This window comes from Staurois parvus, unplaced genomic scaffold, assembly GCF_062004578.1.
Source record: "Staurois parvus isolate SC_StPar_1 unplaced genomic scaffold, SC_StPar_1.0 ptg000022l, whole genome shotgun sequence".
Lineage (NCBI taxonomy): Eukaryota > Metazoa > Chordata > Amphibia > Anura > Ranidae > Staurois > Staurois parvus.
The window spans coordinates 5,993,577-6,018,362 of record NW_028317818.1 but is presented as its reverse complement, the minus strand read 5'-3'; the positions used below and the strand labels follow the sequence as shown (position 1 = coordinate 6,018,362).

Below are 24,786 nucleotides of genomic sequence, written 5' to 3'. Positions count from 1 at the left end.
GAAATATATTATCTCCCTATCAATGGCAATTTTTGGTGGACTGTAGATCAAAATCTGTTACTGGAAGGTCATATAAAAACATTTGCTTATGCAAGGCAATGGGTGAAGGGGAATGTGAATAGATAAAGGGGTAAGAGTTCAGAAGTAATGTCCTGCTGGTAACATTCATGCTGTAATGCTGTAACATTCTACTCTTTCTGGGGACTGAAAATGTTTTTACTTTGTGATAACAATCCGCAACCTTCTTCCCTGTAAAAATCAGCCAAATAACAGTGCACCCTGTGATAGAACTAAGAAAATGAATCCTGTGTGAGAGCCAGAATCACTGAACGTTGCAGAAGAATCAGAAACATTTTAATCTGCACAAAAATCTAAAATCATTGCACAACCAAATCTACACAATACCAGGCCTTGGTAAAATATTGAATTCCAATTTTATAGAATAACCTTTGACTGTTTTGCTCAGACTTTAATCCGCTTATTTAAATTACTGAACACACATATGTGTGATGATATGTTTTTAATTAAAGTTTTTGATACCTATAAGTGCTTGGAGGAAAAGTATTTTTATATATATATATATATATATATATATATATACACACACACACATCATGCAGTTACTGCTATTTCAACAGTTTCTTGCTATTGTCTCAGCAGTGTGCCAGGGAAAGATAGCCTCAGGAAGCCCCTATCAGAACAAAGATGAGTCTGTCAGCATTTTTCATTCCAATTATGGTCTGCTCTCCACTGTGTAACATGCACTGGTGCAGCAGGTCACAATACTTGAGCATTTGTAGAATACAAGCGTGAATGTGTATGACGGTGCCTAGGGAAAGTGGGATTTCTCAGCTTTTGAATTACAATCAAATGCCTGAAGATTGCCTGTGTTCATGGTCAGCTTAACAACGATCACAACATATAATACCAAAATGAAATCACTCAACCAGGTGGGACATTCTTATATTTCCCTTTGTTTCTTGGAGCTAAGCAAAATAAACTTTACTTTGCAATTCCCTGCCTATATATTGATACTATAATATACACATATAGGCGTATGTGTGCATTGAATTAATGAAGGGTTTCTCATGAAAATGAGTATCAGCCTATGTCATTGAGTATAGTAATCACTTAAAAAAACACCTGAGCATATGCATGTAAAATTATCACAATCTATCACAATTACATTATGAACATGCAGTTCAGTGAGGCTATCTATCTATTATTATCTCAAGAAAAATAATGGAACTTTCCTATTTAATTTTTATGTTACACTGCTGCTCTCAATAAAAAGAGAAGCTGTCTCAGTTCACTGAATTTTTGCTGCAATAGATTTGCACGTGCTCAGCTCTATTGTATTGTCGGTGGCTTCTGGAGGAATATAGCCAATGTAAACCATATCATTCTTGTAAAACAGAATTGTGTAGCAATAGGTGAGGTAGGACAAAACATAGTTTAGTTTTAATGTTTGAATTAATATACTCTTTAATTTGTAAAAATCCAGTAATTCATTAGTGTGTTTATGGCTCCTTGAAAGGCACGCAAGAGAGATTCCATAATACGTGTTTTTTTTTTCGATTGAATATTTATGTACAATGGAACATGAGTAAATTTTAGTTGGTTGATTGTCCCATACTTACCTATTACATTTTGGGAATAGTTCTCTTAGTCTAGTGAGGCTCTTCAGTACTAATATTCAGGAAAGGGGTGTCTGCTCTCCTCACATCTGGTGCTTGAGCATGCAATTGTTCCTGTGGGTTTTTCCTGAGCTTTTCTGTTCTTGCTTTTTCCTAACTGTTTTTTCTACAAATCCTAATGTTTACCCTACTTTTGGTTTCCTTTTTTCATATTCTACATTGAAATTTGTTAGGCTTTACCTTTAATAACCCTCAAAATCTCCAAGTTACTTTCAAGTGACCTCCTGTTTCTACACTACTGCAATTGTCACTGATTGCAAGTTACAGTATAACAGGGCACTACAATTCTAAATATATGATATTAAATGTAACATATTCCATCATAAACACTTGAAAGTTCACATTTATCTTACCCTTTGACAATACTGGTCCAGCTCTTTGTCTCTTTGTTTTGGAAATATGCTTCTGTGATATCCCATGTTTTGTACTGACCTGACAGATTTGTTGTATTGTAATTTAAAACAGCAATGATGACCTATGTACCATACTTTTGGTTGACAATCTCCATACTGTTGAAAACCTTTGATATACAGTATAAAGTATGCAAAAAAATGTGTTTAAAAAGTAAAAGGTAGTTTTTTTCCTGACTTGAATTAATAAACTATAGCAAATAATTTAAGGTGTTCAATGTGCCTTTTAAATCCCTTGCACCATATGAAACAATCCAAATACAAACTATAACTACAGAAGTATTTATGAGTTATTAAATCATATTAGCATCAATCTCCTTTAGAACAGAGATAATGAATTTAATTTACCACTGGTATTGATTATTGATTAAATTACCCTAGCTCTCCTTTGAAGTTAGACAGTATTACACAACAAATCTCTTTCAGCCTTCATTGCCCCATGGGAGCGACTGTGCAATATTGAACTATTATGCACAGACAGATTTACCTCTTCATCTGTTTCAAGCTCTCTTTGGTAATGATATCATTTTGTCACATGACCTGGATTTCCATTGACAGAGAGGTCAGCCTTCAGCCAGAGCTCTGAAATCCATGTGCCAAAAGCGCATATTGATAAGTCTGTCACATGAAACGCTTTTTGTTATGAGCGTTATCTTAAGACCTCTGCACTTTCAACAGTGCACTTTCACATTCTGTATCGGCTCTTCCTTTGGAATTGCATTCTTATCTGTTTTGTAATGTTAAGGTATTAAACACCTCAGCAAAAACAAAGCTGTTCATTACATTTTCTTATCAGCAAAGTATATTCTCATTTTTAGAGTGCATAATGCATAAACACTTAGTAACGAATAAAGAATGTACACCGTTTGGTAAAAGGAATGCATTGTTTTAGAACTAATGTTAATATTTTACAATTTTGCACAAAACAGAATATGACTCTTGAAAATGCAGTCAATAGAAATTCTACCCAATTATGTTTATGTATGGAAAGAAACAAACAAGAAAAGGGCAGTGTAACATTTCCATTTCTTGTTTTCATGCTATCAAACCTCTGTCTTCTTTCTCTCTATTCTGTTTATCACATTACAGTAATAATGACTTAGCAAGCATGTACTTGAGTATAGTGAATTTCTGAAATGCTATAAAAAAAAGCATAAGAATATGAAGGTGATTAAATAAAAGTATGAAAATGTGGGACAAGAAACAATATAGAACTACCCTGCGCAAATCTCTACAATCACGTAATCCGTGATGGGGCACACAAAAGGGGGCTCCCTGCCCATGTAGGGGAATGGAATCCATTGTACAACAAAACGATGAACAAATATTCATAGAAGCAGGAAACTCACAACACTCTTAAATAGTCACAAATCCTGATACTGAATATTAAATTTCTGATGTCCATGTGAAATGGAAAATATAGCATTGTACTGTGCCTTAAAGGGTGGTCTTGTTGATCAGTGTACTGTATGTGGCTCTGGTAGGTAGCTCTGCACTTAAGTTCATACCCAAATCCAATATTGGTGCCTGAAGTCCAGTTTAGGGTTCTGCTCTGTGACTGGGAACTGTTTGATGGTCTTGAGTTACCTATCCATGACCTCTAAACCTGATTCTGAGTTCCAGCTATCTCAGTACCGACATGGCTTGCCTAGTGACCTGCTTAAAACACTTCCTTTCAAATACTGACCTTGGCCTGCCTCTGGCTAACTTACTGTCTACCGATTATCTGATATTGACTTCAATCTACATCTTGATATTGCTTGCTAAATAGTTCCTGACCTGCTTATCTGTTGCTGAACTCGGCTTTTACCCTCAACCACAATCCCATAATCTGCCTTATCCCTGACTTGCCCATTTGTTGCTTACCTGGCCTGTATTTGATTACACCTGCCACTTACAGATTTTGATGCACCTTTCTTCTCTATAGAGTCTCAGCTCTGTCCTTGCATTGAGCCACAACTGGCTCCAGCATCTGCCATATTCAGATTTTTGTCTTTGGCTGTAGGATATTTACCAAGCGTAAGTGCTGCAGTATGCTCTCACAATCCTTTTCAGCTACTTGAACTATAGGTGCATAGGGAGGCCATCTCATTAACTTAGTCTCATAACAAAATCCCCTTTTTCATGCATTAACGTTCTGCTGCTGGTTTTGCAAGTGCAGCACTATAACAGTAGAGTAGGGAAAGAGTGTTCAGGCTTGTGTAAGCCTCAATCCTTGACTTAGCTTCTTGGTGGCTTCCTTTCCTTGCTCTCACAGGTAAACAGAGCAGTGTGGGAGTGAAGGTAAAATAGGCAATATAACATGCAAGGGTTGACTTTGAGAAACTATTTGCCCTGCATGGCTGCATTTTACAGTGGCAGTAGCACTGCACCACAGGGGTCAAGATATTGTGTTTCGTCATTCACAAATGATACAGAACTTTACACTGCTTCAAGATGCTGGTTTATGCTCCCCGTTACTGGTCTTATTTTCTACTCAGTTCTCCTGCGCACACATCACATCGCATTCTTCTTTAGTGCATAAGAACTAAAACTCAGGGGCAGACCTCAAGAACATCAACACCTCCTTTCAATCTGCCCTTTCACATTGTTACTCTACAAGGCACTTTTTTAGGGTTAAGCCATAGATGATATCATAAACGATATCAAATACTTAACCATCTATAACAAAGTTTTAATTTGTGCTGCCACTTATTAAGCATCAAAGTGTATATATACCATACTTTTATTAGTTTTGGAGTTTATAGTCCTCTGTGTCCCTGCTGGGGAGATTTGTCTGATCTGTTTTTCCTATATACCATTGCCAGTGGGAAAGTAGGTGACAGAAAATCAAATGTTTCAAAAATGTCTTAAGAATAGGATATGAGAGAAATCTTCCAGGGGAAAAATAAAAGGGATATACAGTACTTAACCAATCCTCCACTCCTCCCTGTAGCTAGACAGGTTCCTGCAAATTCTGCATGCCTGTGCTGCAGTGACTTAGACTTGTTAGAACTGTTGTGGACTTAAGGATGTCAAGGGACAATCTACCATCAGATTGTGGGGGAGTGCCTCCTCAAGGAGGAGCAGAGGATAAAGTAAGTACAACTGTTGTTCCACTCTCCTGAACAAAATGAGCTATTATTTCCTGCAGTGTGGACACAGTCCCACTGCAAGGGATATTTTTTTTTATCTGCCCAGAGTTGGACATTAACAGAGATTCCATATGTCACCACAAGTGAACTGAAATCTCCCAAACTGAACACAAACCTAAACAAAATAACAGTAAAGGGCTTTAAAACCTATCCAAACAAAAAAAAATGTTTGTTTTTACCATACAAGCATTTTACTTTCTAATATTAAATATCGTAATATTGACATACTACAAAATTACCTATAAAAGAAATATGGCAGCTCTCCTGCTAACTAGTTATTGAAGGAGCATGCTCCAGAGCTGTAATCCATATATTTTCTTTGTCCAAACCTTCAATAGTTGCCTGTTCCAGATTAGTAATTAACCAAACAATAAAGAACGGATGAGGAGAGCATCCATGAAGTGTGCGCCATCAGAAACAATTCATCAACAGCAACTCCCTTGTTTCTCTGCAGACAGGTTACTTTAAGAGGGGATTAAATAATATTTAATTCCTACACTAAATAAATAAAACAAGCACTTTTACTGGGCTTACAGAAAAATATACACACTATAGTAAACCACCCTTGTTGTTGAAATTTGCTTCAAAAGATGGCATTAACGTTATGCTATATGCCATATGCTATATTGTTTTACCAGCAAAAGTTTTTACGGCTTAGGAAAAACTAAAATTGTAGGCTATAGCTCTAAACAGAACACTATTTGCAACCGATGAAGTCAGTAGCAATTATCATCTTCATAATTTTTTGAACATCATTACATATTTCAGAATGAATTCATACTAACTAAACAATAATGCCAAATATACCCTATAAAAAGACAAACCCCAAATAGGGTTTGCGAAGATGCAAATTTAAGTAATTGAAAGCATATGCATTTTTTTCTAACATGGTGTGACAAAGACAGCAGTGTCTGACTCATCTTATTCCTAAAATGGAATTTAAATTGGTACATCAATAAGTACAGCTCATTGTAGAATATATATTTTGTGCAAATCAATACACCACATTAAATGTGCAGTCCACTGATTTGGACAATATCACATTATCCTAGCTACAGCTCTAACAAATTACAACAGATGGGACGCAATGGGCTTGATTTACTAAAGACAAATAGGTTGTTCCCTTTGAAAGAGAATTTCCCCTTTGTTTTGTGAATGTGGTGAAAATTTATAAAAAACACCCACTCTTGCACAGAAAATAATAAAAAAAACCCTGTATTTATGATAGGCTGATGGAAGCTTCAACTCATTCACTAAGCCAAGGGGAAATTCCATTGCAAAGTAAACAGCCTTTGTGTGTGTGTGTGTGTATATATATATATATATATATATATATATATATACAGTATATATATAGTCCAATGCAGTAAAACCTGGCACTTGTAAGACTTAAAATGAGTATTTATGTAAACTAAGTAGTAATCTTATCACAGATCATTAACATTATAATTTGATTATTTGATATTATAATCTGCTTCTTTCTATTGATGAAATACTGAGTCCATTTTCAGCTTATGTAGTTTCCCATAAATACATACATGCCTTAAGCCGCTATGAAGTATTTGCAGACAATTTTTTTAAAGTGACACTACAGACAAAAAAAAACAAACAACAGCCAGATGATATGCAGATGATGTCCACCCCACCAACATAGTTTAAAGGATATGTTCACCTTTCATAACATTTTACATGCTACATGCAAAGCAATCCCCTGCTTTGTTAACTAAGCTCCACCTGCCCAGCCGCATCACTCCTCTGTCAATGAGAAACTACAGGTCCCGACAGCCTTAGTGGTATTTCTCAATGAACTACCATGGTGCTGTGGAGCACTGTGGTAGTTCATTGAATCTTCCTGTCAGTATATCTGCTTGCTCATACATTCTGAATGGGCAAGCAGATATACTGACAGGTCTGCAGGAGACCAGCATGGCACCAGTGATCTGGTGCCATATATGTGTGTGTGTGTGTGTGTGTGTGTGTGTGTGTGTGTGTGTGTGTGTGTGTGTGTGTATACATATATGAGCACTAAAGCAAAGCAAAAATCATTATGTTTTCTACCTTTAAATATGTCAGATAATTTCTGACTGCAGAAGAAAACAGATATCCTAATTCAAATAACAGTCTTCTTAGTACATGCACACCACTGGACTGTGAGAAGATTCTGAGGAATCAGAGGGAATTGTTTATGTACTTTAATAAATACACTAAGCCAAACAAGTAGTTTTTTCCCTGCAAGGAAAGTTTCTACTTTAGAAATGCTTACAAAACCACTCTAGGTTGACAGGAGATTGTTTTATTCACTTTAGATTTTAATTCAAAATGCACTTTCCCTTAACATCATCCACTTAATTGCAAACAATTGAACTCACAAATATAATACAGTTCTCATAATACCCTAGGGATACTCTGTTTTATCAAGTAAGTCTGATCTTTGATGAAGGCCAGAAAACCTAAATTATGAAAGAGCAAGAGCACTAACAATGATGTGAAAATACTGCCTTTGAAACTTAGAAATCTAGGTCAGCTCTTTTTGCCCAGAGTATCTGGGATCAACATAAAGCTTTATCACTTATAAGTGGAAAATTAACATTGTAGCAAATAGCAAGATGAGAAATTGCAAAAAGACTGGTAAAACACAGGAAGAAAATGTTCTCAGCAGCTAACTTCATCTCATTTTACAGCCATTTGAATGTCAAGAAATGAAGAAATGTCAGTGGGATGTCTAAAGTGCAAAGTTGTTAATGATTATGCAAAGGGTCCAATTTACTAAGATCTCAACCTCAGTCTCTGTGAATACAAAAGGCATGGCCTACCCTGATTCCTTTTTTGTAATACACTATTTAATGAACCATCATTTTTAAATATCAATATGTTTAAAAATAGACAATGTGTATCTGATAATCATCTCCTATTCCATATAGGGCTGCATTTCGTACTGTTCTAAGACCTGAATTTTAAGGAAAGGAATATCAAGGGAGCAAATAATAATTTCAGATTATACATTGATGTATGCCCTTTTGTCAGTGATGACTGATTGACTGATTACCTGTGGGAGTTAAAAAGATCTGATCGGCTTTGACATATTTTACATAATTCCTATTGTAGTATGACTTTATACCTACTGTATGCCAGGAAGACAGTGTAGAAAAACAGATGGCAGGGAATGCAAATTTACTTGCCATGTGAAGTGGACATCATATAATTATGTCTGTACCCAAGTGACTTCCCCTGTATATCATAATTTGCCAAAACCTTACATTTGATTGTACAGGAGGATTCTTTATATCAAACTTTTTTATTAATTTTCAGAAATAAGTACTGCGTAAACAAACATTGGTTTACCAGTACAATTTGAGTGAGAAAGCCAGTGCTTGTATCAATTTGGCTGTGTGTGTGACAGAGAGAATGTGTTCAGAAAAACTGGGCATGATTTAATAAAAAGGTAAACCCAGTTTTTGTTTCAAACATCCAAATGATTTCAGGTAAGCCCACCTTGCCCCCTTGTCTTAAAAGTCCATATTACTAGGCTTTTGAGCTAAACAGAGTTTCACCGAGTCAAGAGTAAAATTATTCCTTCAGAGAAGCACCCCTATTGCATCCAATATAAGTGATTTTATTTCCTTTAAATTAGAAATTTATAGTACATGCCCAACAATACACAACAGTGTTTTGCTAGAAATGCAATGTACCAACTGAAGGCCTCGGGAGCCTGCAAGGATTTGCAAGCACACACAAAACTCTATCATAAATGTAAAAAAAAAAAACAAGATGAGATTCTAGATTTTTCATTATGACTGCATGTTTGACCTTTGTAATAGGAGTGGTTATATGCAAATAGTTCTGGGAAAAAAAACTGAAATTAAAATATTGATATACCTATCATCTGATTCACCATATTTGTATGTGGAGCATTGTTCCTGCACTGCACAAGTCCTGAATAATGATTGTTTGCAAATAAGTATTACCCAACACATGTGATCAACTATACGGCCTGTTTGTTAAACTTTGATAGTTCGTAATTATGTAAGGAGAAGATGGGAATCCAGTTATGCCACCAGCCCCTTACCCAGTTCAGCCAGCAGGTGTGCAGAGCCAGGATTTGTTCTGTCAGCCTGCTTATTTTCTGCTTACTGTGTCCTACCAATGTGATCACCATAGGATGATCTATCCCACCTGCATATCTCATTGGCTGGCAGATCTCAGCCCAAGGATTTGTCAGTAAAATGACTTAGGAGCAGGTGAATGTTTTGTGATTATGATGAGTGTGCGGGGCCCCTTTGTCCTCTGAGGGCCACACTAACAGCACTGAGCTCAGTGTATGACAGAGGGGGTTACATGCTGGTACCTGCTGTGCCTATTGAACTCTGCCTTACTTACTACTGACACCTAAACTCTTTACTTATAGAGGCCTGGCTAAATCATCTGCACCCTGGTGATATTGAGCTCTTCCATGTTGGTCAGGGAGATCTTCACTTCTTTGGGGTTGTACTCCTGACTCCATTTTAATTAAGTAAAAAAGTTCTCTTCTGGGTGATCCATGTACATTGCAAGGGTTTTAACAAACTTTGTTGCAGATTCTTACTTTATGTGTTATTCTTAATAAATATTTGTTCATTTATCTGTGTCAATGTGCAGAGTGAATCTGTATGGACATGATTTTACAATTATCTACCAGCTGCTGCATCTGCAGGGCTCTAATGAAAGAAGTGGCAGTGTCTGCATCCCTTTAGACATGATTTCCCTTCGGGAATATCTCACAAAACATTTTTTTTTTTTGCAGAAGATGTCTAAAATCTGACTTGTATCTTACTGCAGACTTCTGAAAAAAATCAATAAGTCAATCACACAAGCAGGAAATTATATTTCTGTGGGGTTTTCTGTACACTGGAACTCCAGATTGCCATATTGCATTGCATTTTACAGAAAATTACAACACTGCAGATTGAAAAGGAAAGATAATTTTAAAAAATTATATTACAATATAACTATAATTTATTATTATTATTTTTTTTTTAATCTTTTTCCCACAAAAGTGAAGTTACCCTTGAAAAACAGGGAAACAAACTGCAACTTGGTGTTCTTTGATCTCTTCTGTGGTGGTCAGGTAGATTTCTACCTCTTTAGGGCTGCCTCCCCCTGGCTTAGAAACTTGCTGATATGAGAACGTGACCAATTTTGGCAGCAGGTGCAATTTACAAATACATTGTTCAAAGGCAAAGTAATTGATATGCAAATATTTTGCCAGTCTGGAGAACATTATTTTAAACATGACCTTATGCATATATTATTTCTGCTTTCAAGATATACTGTATTGTTGCATATATTTTAAAGCAAATCTTAAACAACCCAGCTAAATACACAATAAAAAAATCAAATATATATATATATATATATATATATATGAATCTACCAAATATTTTTGATTCTTACCAGCCCTTTTGTGATTCACAAATCTTTGCCAAATGCATAGCCAGAAGGTGAAGCCACTTTCTCTATATTGGTTGGGGAATAGACTGGTGTCACCTCTGAGTCACCTGACTGCTATTTAGGCAGTGAGAAAACAGCAGCATGGTGACAAGGTCATCTTTGAACTGTCTTCACCTTGAAGCAAGTTCACAGTGTTGAGGCCCTGTGCAAAGAGACAGTAGAGCCCTGGTGCTTTTGGCTCTCCCATAATCTGATGTGTAGGTGATTACAGGAACCTAATATAAAAAAATATCTAAAGTAGTTATAATAGCAGTGGTAAAATACATTTAACATTTTTCAATACACAACTTCAACTTAACCAATCACTGCAGAATCATTCATTACTTATGTACTACTAGAACCATTTGCATTAAAAAAAATTACCAAAAGAACATGTTAGAAAGGCATTTGTGCCAATAACTTTGGATAAAAAAGTTTGGTATTATTATCACAATCCTGCAGTCACCAGGGGAGGACTCTCATGGTTCTATACTTGTCTACAAAATAACCATCAACATACAAAATCCAACTCAATGAATAAGTGGGCACAGGAATTAGGAGTTAAATTCTCTGTGAAGGAATGGGAAGCAGCAATTTCTACCCTATACTCAGCAACCAATTGCGTAAACAGGCTGGGAAAATGCATTAAAGTTAATCCTTAGATGGTATCTCACGCCACATAGGTTATCCCTTATCCCTTTTTCAGAATGTTGGCGTAGATGTGGGCAAAAAGGAAATTCACTGCATACAATTGGGCATTGTAATTCTATTAAGAGTTTTTGGATATCAGTGTTTACACTGAATTCCACAATCACTGGCATCTTAACAGCTCCTAAATCTTTTGCCATATTAGGATATGATACTACAGTATATACTACATATACTTATAGCAGCACAGCTTACAATTATGAATAGATGGAAACAAACGCAGGCACCTGCACTGTCTGAAGTTATTAATAGAGTACACTCCCATTGCTCTTATGAGTACTGCTTTGCAGTAAGCAACCACAGAGTACCACTCTTTAGAAAGGAATGGGAGTCTTGGCTGACAGTATACAAGCTTAAGGATGTACTAGACTGAAAGAAATGTCACATTGTTGTGGTTTATTTTGCTGAACAGTTTATAGAAATGACAACATCTTCCGTACTCTTGGTTATGTTTCTGTTATAACTTTTCTTTATCTCCTTTCCTGGAATTTTTTGGAAACCAGGTCAGGAGACCTGTTTGGTTTCTGGGTTTGAGTAGAATGTATAATAACAATTTATATTATACTTCAATCTCAACACAGCTTACTGAGATTTGTACTAGACTACCTGATGTTCTAGCGCTGAGGTTTTATAGGTTTATGATATTGAACTAACTTATGTACCTGTATTTCTTAACCACTTGCCCTACTGAGGATATACCCCCCTTCCTGACCAGGCCATTTTTTGCGTTACGATGCTGCATTACTCTGACTGACAATTGCATGGTCATGCAACACTGCACCCAAATGGAATTTACTTCCTTTTTTTCTCATGAATAGAGCTTTCTTTTGGTGGTATTTTACTTGTGCGTTTTTTATTTTTTGCGCTATAAAAAATACCGACAATTGTGAGGAAAAAAAACAGTATTATTGACTGTTTGCTATTAAACATGTCCAGTAAAATTTTTTTTAAAAAAATCTAATTTCGTCATACATTTAGGCCAAAATGTATTCTGCTACACGTCTTTGCTAAAACAAATCCCAATATGTGTAAATTAATTGGTTTACATGACATTTATAGCATTTGCAAATGGCGGTATATATACTGGGGTTTTTTAAAAAAAAAATTTTTACTAGTAATGCCGGCGATCAGCGACTTATAGCAAGACTGCAGGACTGCGGCGGGCATTCTGACCCTGGACTTGACTTGGTGTCATTGACATCCCCAGTGACATCAATACAGTGATCAGTGCTAAAAAAAAAACACTGACACTGTACAAATGGCACTGGGTAGGAAGGGGTTAACATATGGGGCAATCAAAGGGTTAACTGTGTGTTGTGTGTGTTTAGCTGTAGGGCTGTGTGTTTGTTCTTTGCACGGCTCTGCTATGTAAAGCCCAGGGGCGGACTGACCATTTGGAAACTCGGGCACTACCCGAGGGCCCGGGGTCAGTAGGGGACCCTATGAGATGCCCCTGGTACCTTTTTCATAGGCTTTTTTGAGTTTGGGCAAGGACACAGGGGCCCCATGATCCCCTATTGCCCAGGGGGCCTCATGAGTTGTCAGTCCACCCCTGGCAAAGCCATTCATAGCAGTGTGCAGGAGCTGACAGAAGAGAGAACTGTTTTGTTTACAAACAGTTTCCCCCCCCCCATTGGAGATGCTTGGCAATCACCTGGTGCTGGCGAGTAATCACCATCTGGGACCCAGTGATAACAGCCGGGGCCACGAATGGCAAAATCACATAAATTTATATGTGATTTTGTGCACCCATGCCACCCTGTAGCAGTACTTCTACTATAGGACAGATGGGAAGCAGTTAATTATGCTATCTGACTTGTTAATTGTTATTGTGCCTTAAAATGAATAAAAATTATTTGGAAAAAAAGAATAGCATTTATGGATGGTCATGACTGTGTACTACCCAGTATGTACACTATTATTATTATTATTATTAATTATTGTTATTAATCTGAAGGATGACTGAAGCTAGATGCATGCATTGGCATTGACTGTAATGTGGAACGGATTACCTGTGTCATAAATATATAGTGCCACGCTCCTATTTGCTTATATATATATATCTTGATCCTTGGGGTATATGAATTAATATCTGAAACAATTCATAAATCACTGTGACTAGTGAATAAAAATAATCAATATTAAGTAATAAATAATAATAAATCACTAGTGAATCACTATATCTGGTGAATCAAATGAATAAAAATATGAATCAGCAACCTACATAAATGTGACTGATAACAATCAATCCTTAATTAAATGTGACTATAAAAGAATTAAATTCAAATCAACACAATTCTAAATCTGTGCCCCTCTGATCTGCTGTGATCACTCCATCTACATAGTGCAAAAGCATACATATAAGTGCAAGTGCAAATACATAAAATAAAAAACAATAAATTAAAAAGTCTTTCAAATAAGTGCAGTGTGAAGGTGGATTCCTTATTCCCTCTCGCCGAGTGCTTAGTGGTCTCCCTATGCGCTCACCTTAATATTTGCCTGAATAAATTCAGGCAAATACACTTTTAATCCTTCCAGGATTGATGGGATGATACTCTTATGTAAGCTGTTCCAGAAGGTAGATATGGATTTACAGGGATTCTCCTGTGCTCTCCTCTTTCCCTTTGTGCAGCTGCTCATAAATGGACTTCCTGACCAGCTCTCTAGGAATCTCCTACTTCCCCTCCTGGGGTCACCACCTTCTCCAATCCTCCTTTCACCAGCATGAGGAATGTGGGTCAATTGAGAGAGAGAAGAAAAAAGACCATTGTGCCTTATCCTTGTGTATAAAGGAAATTTATTGCTGCCAGTTGCGGTATTACACGGCTTTGATGTGATCCAGGACAGCCTTGATGGTAACATACAGTAATACTCTGCCTCTGCCTCTGTAATGCTGTCTGCCTCCGTCTGCACTGGAATCACCGAGCCTCTCCGATGCAACGTCGTGACGTCAGAGCCCCTCCCCTACGCATTGCGTCACAGGGTCACGTGACTTCATCAGGGGGAAATGATTGGATCCAATCATTTCCCCCTCATCAGGATGATTGGAGAAGGTGGTGACCCCAGGAGGGGAAGTAGGAGATTCCTAGAGAGCTGGTCAGGAAGTCCATTTATGAGCAGCTGCACAAAGGGAAAGAGGAGAGCACAGGAGAATCCCTATAAATCCATATCTACCTTCTGGAACAGCTTACATAAGAGTATCATCCCATCAATCCTGGAAGGATTAAAAGCGTATTTGCCTGAATTTATTCAGGCAAATATTAAGGTGAGCGCATAGGGAGACCACTAAGCACTCGGCGAGAGGGAATAAGGAATCCACCTGCACACTGCACTTATTTGAAAGACTTTTTAATTTATTGTTTTTTATTTTATGTATTTGCACTTGCACTTATATGTATGCTTTTGCACTATGTAGATGGAGTGATCACAGCAGATCAGAGGGGCACAGATTTAGAATTGTGTTGATTTGAATTTAATTCTTTTATAGTCACATTTAATTAAGGATTGATTGTTATCAGTCACATTTATGTAGGTTGCTGATTCATATTTTTATTCATTTGATTCACCAGATATAGTGATTCACTAGTGATTTATTATTATTTATTACTTAATATTGATTATTTTTATTCACTAGTCACAGTGATTTATGAATTGTTTCAGATATTAATTCATATACCCCAAGGATCAAGATATATATATATAAGCAAATAGGAGCGCGGCACTATATATTTATAACATTGTATATACACTAGCAAGTGAGTCTGTGCAAGTGCCAGCGCACCAAGCACATTAAATCAGCAGATAATTTCATACTACCCACTGAATGCCTCATTGATAATAGCTCACAAGTATTCACTATTTATATTGGATTACCTGTGTCGACATGCTTTCTGCTTGTGTCAATTACATTAATTTAACATTATTTGAGAGTGTTCACATATCATTCGATGTCAGCTGATTTTGACCTGCAGTTTACCTCTGACCTGCATTTGGGTTTTGCATTAGAATAGACTTGGAAGGGTTTCCCATGAGCATGTTTCCACAGATTGGGAATGAAGACTATTAATGAACATTCTGTTTTTAAATTTTCTAGGTTAATGTATTTTCCTAATACATTTCTGGAACAGAACTTTGCGGTCATTGTTATTTATTTAATATAATGTTTCCCAATCCCACCAGTGCATTTTAGTGCCATAGCAGAGCTGCAAGCATTGTTTTAACATTTAATGAACATCTTAAAAGTTGTAGAGGCTGATTAAAAATTTAACGAGAGATTCCAATAGGTTTTCTTTCCCTTTATTTAACTGTTTCAAAATATCCAGCATAAAAAACTGTTTAAAGTTCCTGGTTTAATTGGTTCTGGTAATTGAAGGGATGCAGTCTCAGAATATTCTGCCATAGTGATGAGCCTGGGCTCTTTAGTAAATGTGTTAGTTCATTGTCCTGGCTGAGTTTGTGCATAGTATGCTGGACCTTTGTTAGGTAAATGTGGGGAAGAAAACTATTGATGCTTTGGAAGGAAGTGAGGGTTCATTAAGCCTGGGTTCACACTTCTGCAGTGCAGAACTTCGCATATGATTTGCACAGGAACTGCACCACATTCCTGTGCAAATCACATGCAAATTCTGTGCGGTGCAATTTGAGCCATGCATTTTGTGCAGGACCCTTTTTTTGTCCGCACTAGAATCAGATTGCATGAGTATTCACACACATGTGATTAGATTCTGCACATCGCACTGATTTTGGGGTGTTGTTGGCTTAACATACACACCTGCAGCGGTTCGCATGAATGGGGTGTGATTATGATGCGGTGCAGAATTCACACAGAGACCGGAGCGAATTCTGCACTGCATCAGTGTAAACCCAGGCTTAGGGAAGCTTAGGGATTTTCACTTTAGTGATATAAAAATGTTGCATTGTAGTGTGCTTATATAATAAACTTTTTACTATTCACTGTTGCACTTTATTGAATTTTACTGTTATACTGCATATTTTAAAATATTTTTTTCTGTTTCACTGTTTCTAAGTCCTCATCAGGGGCGGACTGACCATTTGGAAACTCGGGCAGTGCCCTCGGGCCTGGGGTCAGTAGGGGGCCACATGAGATGCCCCTGGTACCTTTTTCATAGGCTTTTTTGAGTTTGGGCAAGGACACAGGGACCCCATGATCCCCTATTGCCCGGGGGCCCCATGAGTTGTCAGTCCGCCCCTGGTCCTCATGCATACTGGACATTTTTACAGCTGCTGTTTTTGGCTTTTTACATTTTTATTACAGCTAGCAAAACCCTCAGCATGTTATCCTATGTGTTCATGCACACATAGACTGTAAACAACGTTTATTGGCAGGGGCGTTTATTGGCTGGAAAAAAAACCCAGGATTAGTGGGTTTCTAAAGGAGTTTTTTTTAGCTGTAAAAACGCTCTAATGTGGTAAATGCGGTAAAACGCTACAAACCGGTGTTTTTGAACATTTTTTTTGACAGGTAAAAAAAACACTAAGCGCTAATGCAAAAACGCTAGAAAAGCTGAAAAACTCACGGTTTTAACGTAACTTTACACAGCTAATGTTACCAGCGTTATCAAAACGTCCAGTGTCCATGGAGCCTAAAGCTGGCAGAATGTGCAATAAAATGCAGCAATATACACAAACACACTGCAGAATAGACACTGAAATGCAATCATGTACAGCAAATTGTGGTAAAATGTGCGTTCAAAGTGCATATGTTTTTCTATAGCCAAAATTTAATGCAAGATAAAAAAGACTAAATAGCAATACATACAGGAAAAACTCTAAGCTGCTCTGCGTGGCAATAAGTTACACTCATTTTTATTCATCCAGTTATTCCAGCTTTTTGAAGAAAACTGTCACTATGCTAATTCTTTTACATATTACCAAACACATTTTAGTAATCACAAAATGACACACCAGCAGTTGGGAGAGCATTAAAAAGGAAATATTTAATTGATTTTGTTATTTTACATAAAACAAAAAAATGCACAAATGAATAAACTTTACAGATGTTAGAAGAAGACAACAACACAGAGCCTAAAACCAAAACAGTATTTTCCAGGTACATTTCATCTAAAGCTTTTTAGGATACTTTGGGTTCTAAACAGATGTTACTGGGCCCCCTGCAGTTTCTCATTAACACTGGCAGCAGTTCCAGGAGACCCAAATTAATATTCAAAGAGTTCTCACTTAGTGCTAATTACAACTAATATTTAATTAAGAGCACTGAGGTTTTTGTCTGATTTCTTGGTATTAAGTTGCAATATTGTTAATGTGTATGTTACAAGTGAAGGCCTTTCCCTAGTGGTGCTGGAATTGGAATACTTAGGTCATCAGGTTTCTAACTGCTGTGAAGGATGTAAGCCCTTATAAAGTAACTTGCTGGCAAGAAATGGAAAGAGACATAGGATGGCAGACAGTCAGCATTTACTAAATGTTTTGGACAGAAATTTAATGAAAACCACATTTCAAGTCCAAAATATGCATTACGTGGCAGAGTATTAAATATAGTTTATTGCCTTTCTTCCCTGAATCTGGACAAACCAGAAACAAGGAAAATGATATGCCGTACTGTGAGTTCTTTAGTGCACAGAATGGTCATTTGCAAGCCAGTTTCTGAAACGAAACTAAACACATTTCTCTCCGCTACTGCCTGTTTCCAATCCGCACAAAAGTTTGGATTAAAAAAAAAATTAATAAGACAACGTTTAGAGCAGAATATACAATTTAGAGCTATTTTGGGTCTCTTAAATATACAGAAATCACACTGAAAAGCTCCTAGATTTGACATCATACATCTATTTTGCTTTGCTGCATTCTATCACACTGCACTCCTTTATGTGCCTGTATCCATATTACCTCTAGCTGACAAATTGCCTTTGTATTAGATTTGTTTTCCTGTGTTCTATTGCTCCTGCCAACAGCATTGCATATGCAAAGAACGCCTCTCCTACAGTAGTTAAATGAGCCAAGCAGTGTCTTTTTCCTCGGGGCATGGAAACAAAGAAGAAAAATGCAAAATTACTCTGTAAACCTGCTGGTTAGAAAAGCAACTCAGCTAGATGTATCAAGTAAAGCAGAAAAATACACTGCTGAATCCTCTATCTACCTCCAGAATGTTGTGAGCAGCAATGTCTAATACTAGAGGAGGCTGGCTAACAGTACATCAAGTCAGCAATTAGAAGCACACACTTGCAAAAGGTGAAATGAAATTGGATTTTTTTTAATGGATTAATAAAGTAAATATACCTGCTGCACCATCCTGCTCCCTGTCTTCTCCATAAACTTAGCAGCTGTTTGAATCCAAGGCCCTGTAGCATCTGCTCAAAAGCAAGCATCAATTTTGGATGAAGGCATGCATATTCTGTGTAATGTGTGTATAAGTGGAGACAGCAGAGGTGCTGAAGGAGGGGGGAGTTCAATTCAAGCCTTACTGACCTCCCACTCCACATCTGACTGCTCCTAAAACCTAATCCAGATGGGACTCTTTTGAGCTTGCTGCAGCTCCCTCCATCAATCACGGCAAGGCACGCCTCTGTCTATCATTGCCAGAGCCTATAGCGCACTGCTGAGAAGATGATTACACCAAACAAGAGCAAAGTACATATGATTTTTTAACCTTTTCAAGGCAGAAGGTAAATAATAACACTGATTAAGCAACATTAAAAAAAGACAAGCACGTAAAAGGCTTAAATAAGGCTTGAAACTGTGCAGAATGTAATATAAAGGTAGACATAATATGCAGAACAAAACACACCAAAAAGAGCTTTCTTCTAAGTGTCTTTGTAATAAATTATGACTTACACTCAAGGAGACCAGTAATCCAGGTCATTTACATAAGAGCACATAAAGGAAGGTCACTGCTGTTGCAAACAAGTGTTAGGAAGGGAGGCAATAAATATGCAAATAGGGAAGAATGTGTTACATATGCAGAGCATAAGGAAACATTCCAAATGTGTTTTCATTATTTTCAAATTAGGCATTTCTTTATTTCTTGGGGGAAATAGCAGGACTCCTTGCTCCACTTGGATACTGTGAAATTGCACATTGTAGCCAAAACATCAACAGAACGTTAAATAAGTTCTGGAAGGCTGACCATAGCACAGTAATGGAGTGACACAACATGGAGTAGACATGCAAGCAGTGGTATAAGCAGAATATCTCCTCTATAAACTTGAGATGTATTTAAAGGATATGTTCACATTTTAACAAAAAATAATAAAGGCAAAGTTTTTTTGCAGGTAGAAAAATGCGCATTTGCTATTTTTTTTGTTTTAGAAGCCTGGAAAGCATTGCACCTGCAAACAGTAGCACTGGAGCCATGCAGGTCTCCTGCAGACTGTCAGTGTAATCTGTCTGGCAGTTTTACACTGACAGGAAGAATCAACAAACTACCCCAATGATCAACAGCGCCATGATAGTTCATTGAGAGCTACAGCTGTAAAGGATATCGGGAATTGTAGGTTCCCACAGAGGTGTCCCTAGGGTTGGTGTCACCCTATGCGATAACACGTGGTGTCACCCCTCCAGAGAGGAAGGAGCAGTGCCGATGTAGCGGTAAAATGAATATATCATGATGATACGTATCCCCTAAAGCAACTGCGCATGTGTCGGTTTCAGGCCGAAGAAGCCGATCTCTGACTTTAGCACAGAGCTGCCACAGTTAACCCCTTACAGGCTGCAAACCGCTGAAGCTGATCCCACGGATCACTATGGGTTGGATCACTATGGGTTGCAAGATCAGTTAACCCCGTATAGGTTCAACTGATCTTGCAACCCATAGTGATCCGTGGGATCAGCTACAGCGGTTTGCAGCCTGTAAAGGGTTAACTGTGGCAGCTCTGTGCTAAAGTCGGAGATCGGCGATCGGCTTCTTCAGCCTGAAACCGGCACAGCGCAGTTGTTTCAGGGAATACATATCTTCACAGGATACTCATTTTACTGCTACACTGGGGGCAGCTGTCACTGTGCCGGGAATCTGGGATCACCCCATTAACTGGCCTGGACCTTCACAGAGCCCAGAAGCTCTGCTGGCATCCTGCTCCTGTGATTGTGTCACCCGGTGTGGCCCACACCCCCCGCACACCCCTAGGGATGCCACTGGGTTCCCATTCACAGAACTCTGTGAATGAATGATGTGGCTTCGTTTTTTTAAATTGTGACAGTTAGAAGGGGAAGAAAATCTACTGCTAGCTGTCACAAAGGGGGATCGGGGGGGGCAAACTTACAGTAACCTGTTACGTATTACACCCTGAATATGGATGTAACATGTTACAAAAGGTGAACTTATCCTGTAAGATATATTGTACAGCTGTCATTATATACATATATACAGTATATACATCTTTGTAATTGCTAGTCTTGTACATACAGTATGGGTTAGAACCCATTCACACTTTCTGGCACTCTAAACCACAGAGACTTAAAGTGGAGCTCCACTCAAAAGCAAAAGCTCCACTTATTTGCCTCCTCCCCCTCTCCACTGACATATTTGCCACCTTTTGGGGGGAGTGGATACCTCCTTTTGACAGGTACTTGCTCCCACTTCCAGCTCAGTTTGCCGGAAGTTGAGCCCCCTCCTTCCTCCCGCAGTCTCCTGGAAAATTTCACAGGTCCCAGAAGAGTGTCGGACTAATTAGGAGGCAGAGCGCGACTCGTCATGCCCAGTGGGCACCAGGCTGTCACAGCTTGTCACAGTTGAGATTCCGGCACCATGGAGGAGAGAAGGGAAAAGGGACTGCGCGGGTGAGAACATTGCTGGACTCTGGGACAGGTGAGTGTGTTTATTAAAAGTCAGCAGATACAGTTTTTGTAGCTTCTGACTTTTAATAAACACAAAAACAGCTGGAAGTCCACTTTAATGTGAGGGTGTCAGCGATTTTGGGCTGCAGTTATGTGCATCAGGGGGACTGCGTGATGCATGTTTTATCACATCACACAGCTCTCTATGTGAAGTATGCACAGTGACACTTCTTTCATGTCACCCCACAGCAGCTTGGTACATTGCGTTTGCAATTCAATGACATGCAGGGCAGTCCAGCGAGGTGCAATATTATGCAAACAGCTCTAGAATGCAGAGAAACAACTCGCTCTGATGACAACATGACACATAGAAACTATTGTTTTTTATGTGTCATTCCAGTTACCTGCATTGATCCATGAGGAAACTACAGACAACTGCACGGAGCATGAACAGGTTCTAACAGGAGATCCAATATTTACAAAAATAATGCATACAAGTGGAGCTTCCTGTTCTGGGCAGGTAGAAGAGAATACTGGTCTGCCCGCTGTCAGCAATCGCCTTTATGGCACTCATATTCAGTGATATGCACAATAGCAGAAGAAATTGCTGTGAAAATAATTGGTACACTTGTATTATGCGTTTACATGTCTGTGCACTTTTCCTAAACATGCCCTCATGTTCAATACATACATTGCAGTTCCTATTTGCAGAGTGCATTCATTGGAATCATGCTTTTTTTTTGGTTCCTTGTATGCAGCTAAGGTGAACTACATTATGTTGGGCAGCACAGTGGCTAAATGGTTAGCACTTCCGCCTGGCAGTGCTCAGGTTGTTGGTTTGAATCCTAACCACAGCACCACCTGCCTGGAGTTTGCATGTTCTCCCTGTACATGTGTGGGTTTCCTCTGGGTACTCTAGTTTCCTCCCACACTCCAAAGACATGCTGGTAGGTAAATTAGACCCTGTCTAAATTGTCCCTAGTATGTGTATGAATGTGAGTTAGGGACCTTAGATTGTACACCCCTTGAGGGTTAGGGGCTGATGTGAATGTACAATATATATGTAAAGCGCTGCGTAAACTGACAGTGCTATGTAAGTACCTGAAATAAATAAATGTAAACTTTTGTGAAAAAAAAAACAGGTGACAAGCACCATGATTGCTCACCTACATAACAGTTAGGAAAAAAACAACCTGTATGCCATGCTCCTAGGGGAAAGTAAAGTCGGCCAAACACTGGTTGAATTCCGAAAGAATTTTCTTTCAAAAATCTTTTCTAAGAATTTTCGTTTCAATTTTGCACCACTAGTGCGTCACAGAAACGGGTGATTTTGATGCGACCATTGAATTTAACCACTTGCCTACCGGGCACTTTCACCCCCTTCCTACCCAGGCCAATTTTCAGCTTTCAGTGCTGTTGCACTTTGAATGACAATTGTGCGGTCATGCAACACTGTACCCATATGACATTTTTATCATTTTTTTGAGACAGATAGAGCTTTCTTTTGGTGGTATTTAATCACCTCTGGAGTTTTTTTATTTTTTGATAACAAACCAAAAACAACTGAAAAGTTTGAAAAAAAAATAGTTTTTTTCTTAGTTTCTGTTATAAAATTTAGTAAATTTGTAATTTTTCTCCTTCACTGATGTGCGCTAATTAGGCTGCAATGATGGGCACTGACAGGCATCACTGGTGGGCATTCACAGACATCACTGATGGACACTGAAAGGCAGTACTCATATATGGCACTGATAGGCGGCACTGATAGGCAGCACTAACTGGCACTGATAGGCGGTACTGTTAGATGGCACTGACTGGAACTGTTAGGTGGCACTGGCGGGCACTGATAGGCGGCACTGATGGGCACTGATAGGCGGCACTGACTGGCACTGATAGGTGGCACTGATTGGCAGCACTCATAGGCGGCACTGACTAGCACTGATAGGTGGCACTGAAAGGCAGCTCAGATGGGCACTGATATGTGGCATTGATGTGCACTGGTATGCCCTGATATATGTCATTGATGTGAACTGATGGGCACTGAAAGGTGGCATTGATGGGCAATGACAGGTGGCATTGATGGACACTGACAGGTGGCACTAATGGGGCTACACTGATCATCAGGGCATTGATCATCAGTGCCGTGATGATCAGGGTAGATGTTCCCTCTGAGTAATGCCGATTACACTGTTCAACAGGTAAAAAGTTTTGGGCATAAAATTAGCTAATCTTACATAATTTTGGGGTGCTGAAAATGAAAATGACCCTAAAAAATGTTGATTGGCTCTAGTTTCCATGATATATTCACCCATCTAATGACATAAGCCATTCAAAATTATGATGCAACTTCAGCTGCATATTGCGCAATTGATACTGGTGACCAATAGAAAATTGCATGTATACCGAGATGATGCAATATTAGCCTTTAATTGCATCACTTCACTGCATAAAAGCTGCAGTATCTGTAGCTGATTGTAGTTCGACAGCGTCTTTACATTTCGTTTTATGCTTATATAGGCTACTCAGTAATGCCTCGAACTTGTGTGAATAAAGCAGATAATTTCTGCTATATCTGCGGTGAAATAACTTTTATCTCACAAAAAAGGAGGATAACAGGAATGATTAAGAAAGCCTACAACTTGTATTTTGGCTGCAAGATAGGAGACCAGGACAAGAGCTGGGCACCACATATATGCTGCAATTCTTGTGGGACGGCACTGGAGCAATGGTTGAATGGAAAAAAGGCATCTATGCCTTTCGCTGTGCCAATGATTTGGAGAGAGCCAACAGATCATGTTAGTAATTGTTACTTTTGTATGGTGCCTCCAATTGTAAAAGGGCTAAATAAGAAGAAAGAGTTATCTGTGCACTATCCAAATATTCCATCGGCAATACGTCCAGTTCCTCATGGAGAGGGGCTACCAATTCCTAAAGCACCAGAATCCTTCGTGGTTGAGTCAAGTGAGGAAGAACCTGAAGCGTGTAGTCACGTGCAGTTGTAAGAGATAGCCCTTTCCTCGAATACAAGAGAAAAGCCAAGAGAAGCAAAACCGACACAAACTGAAGACAAAACTAGTGAGAATCCTAAGTATTAAAATGATTCAACTTCGCTTATGGCTATAATTTTTCTTGGTAATCCTACGCAATATATTATGCCATTTAGGCTTTGTTATGTAGTCAATATCACTTGCTTTATATTTGTGGAAAGACATCTATCTATATAATTATTGTGCATTATGTAGTCATTACGCCTATAGTAGAAAACTTTCCGTTTCCAGAAAAACTAGAGCCAATTGACAAATTTCATTGTTATATTTGAACTCAGAATGTGAAATTCATTAAGAAATGGATCCTTTTGTTTCCTAAACTGGCAAAAAATAAAAATTTGTTGAACAGTGTTACTGGCTCTCCTCTCCTCACGAGCTGTTAGCGTGACAGCTTTTTGAGGAGAGAAATGCCAGTAACCAGCATTTCCTAATTTACATGCAATCAGCTGTGATTGGACACAGCTGATCACATGACAGAGCCAAATCCATGGGCTCTTTCCGCTGACCGGTGATCTGCTGTGTCCCAGGTTAGAGTGGGAGGACATCATCTGAAGTCCTCCCAGAATGAGAGAAC

General features: G+C 38.4%; 1 protein-coding gene across 4 annotated transcripts in view; it reads right to left on the bottom strand.

Annotated features, from left to right (window-relative positions):
- RBFOX1 (RNA binding fox-1 homolog 1) overlaps positions 1–24,786 on the bottom strand; it is a 1,043,447-nt gene that overhangs the window by 524,526 nt on the left and 494,135 nt on the right. The window contains exon 1 of one of the 4 annotated variants that reach the window (XM_089692058.1): positions 18,673–18,843. The exons of the other annotated variants lie outside the window; for them this stretch is intronic. Coding sequence (XP_089548184.1) covers positions 18,673–18,705 — 33 coding nt within the window. The 5' untranslated portion in view covers positions 18,706–18,843. Of the gene's footprint in view, positions 1–18,672; positions 18,844–24,786 lie in introns of those variants that run through there. 4 annotated transcript variants of the gene reach the window in all.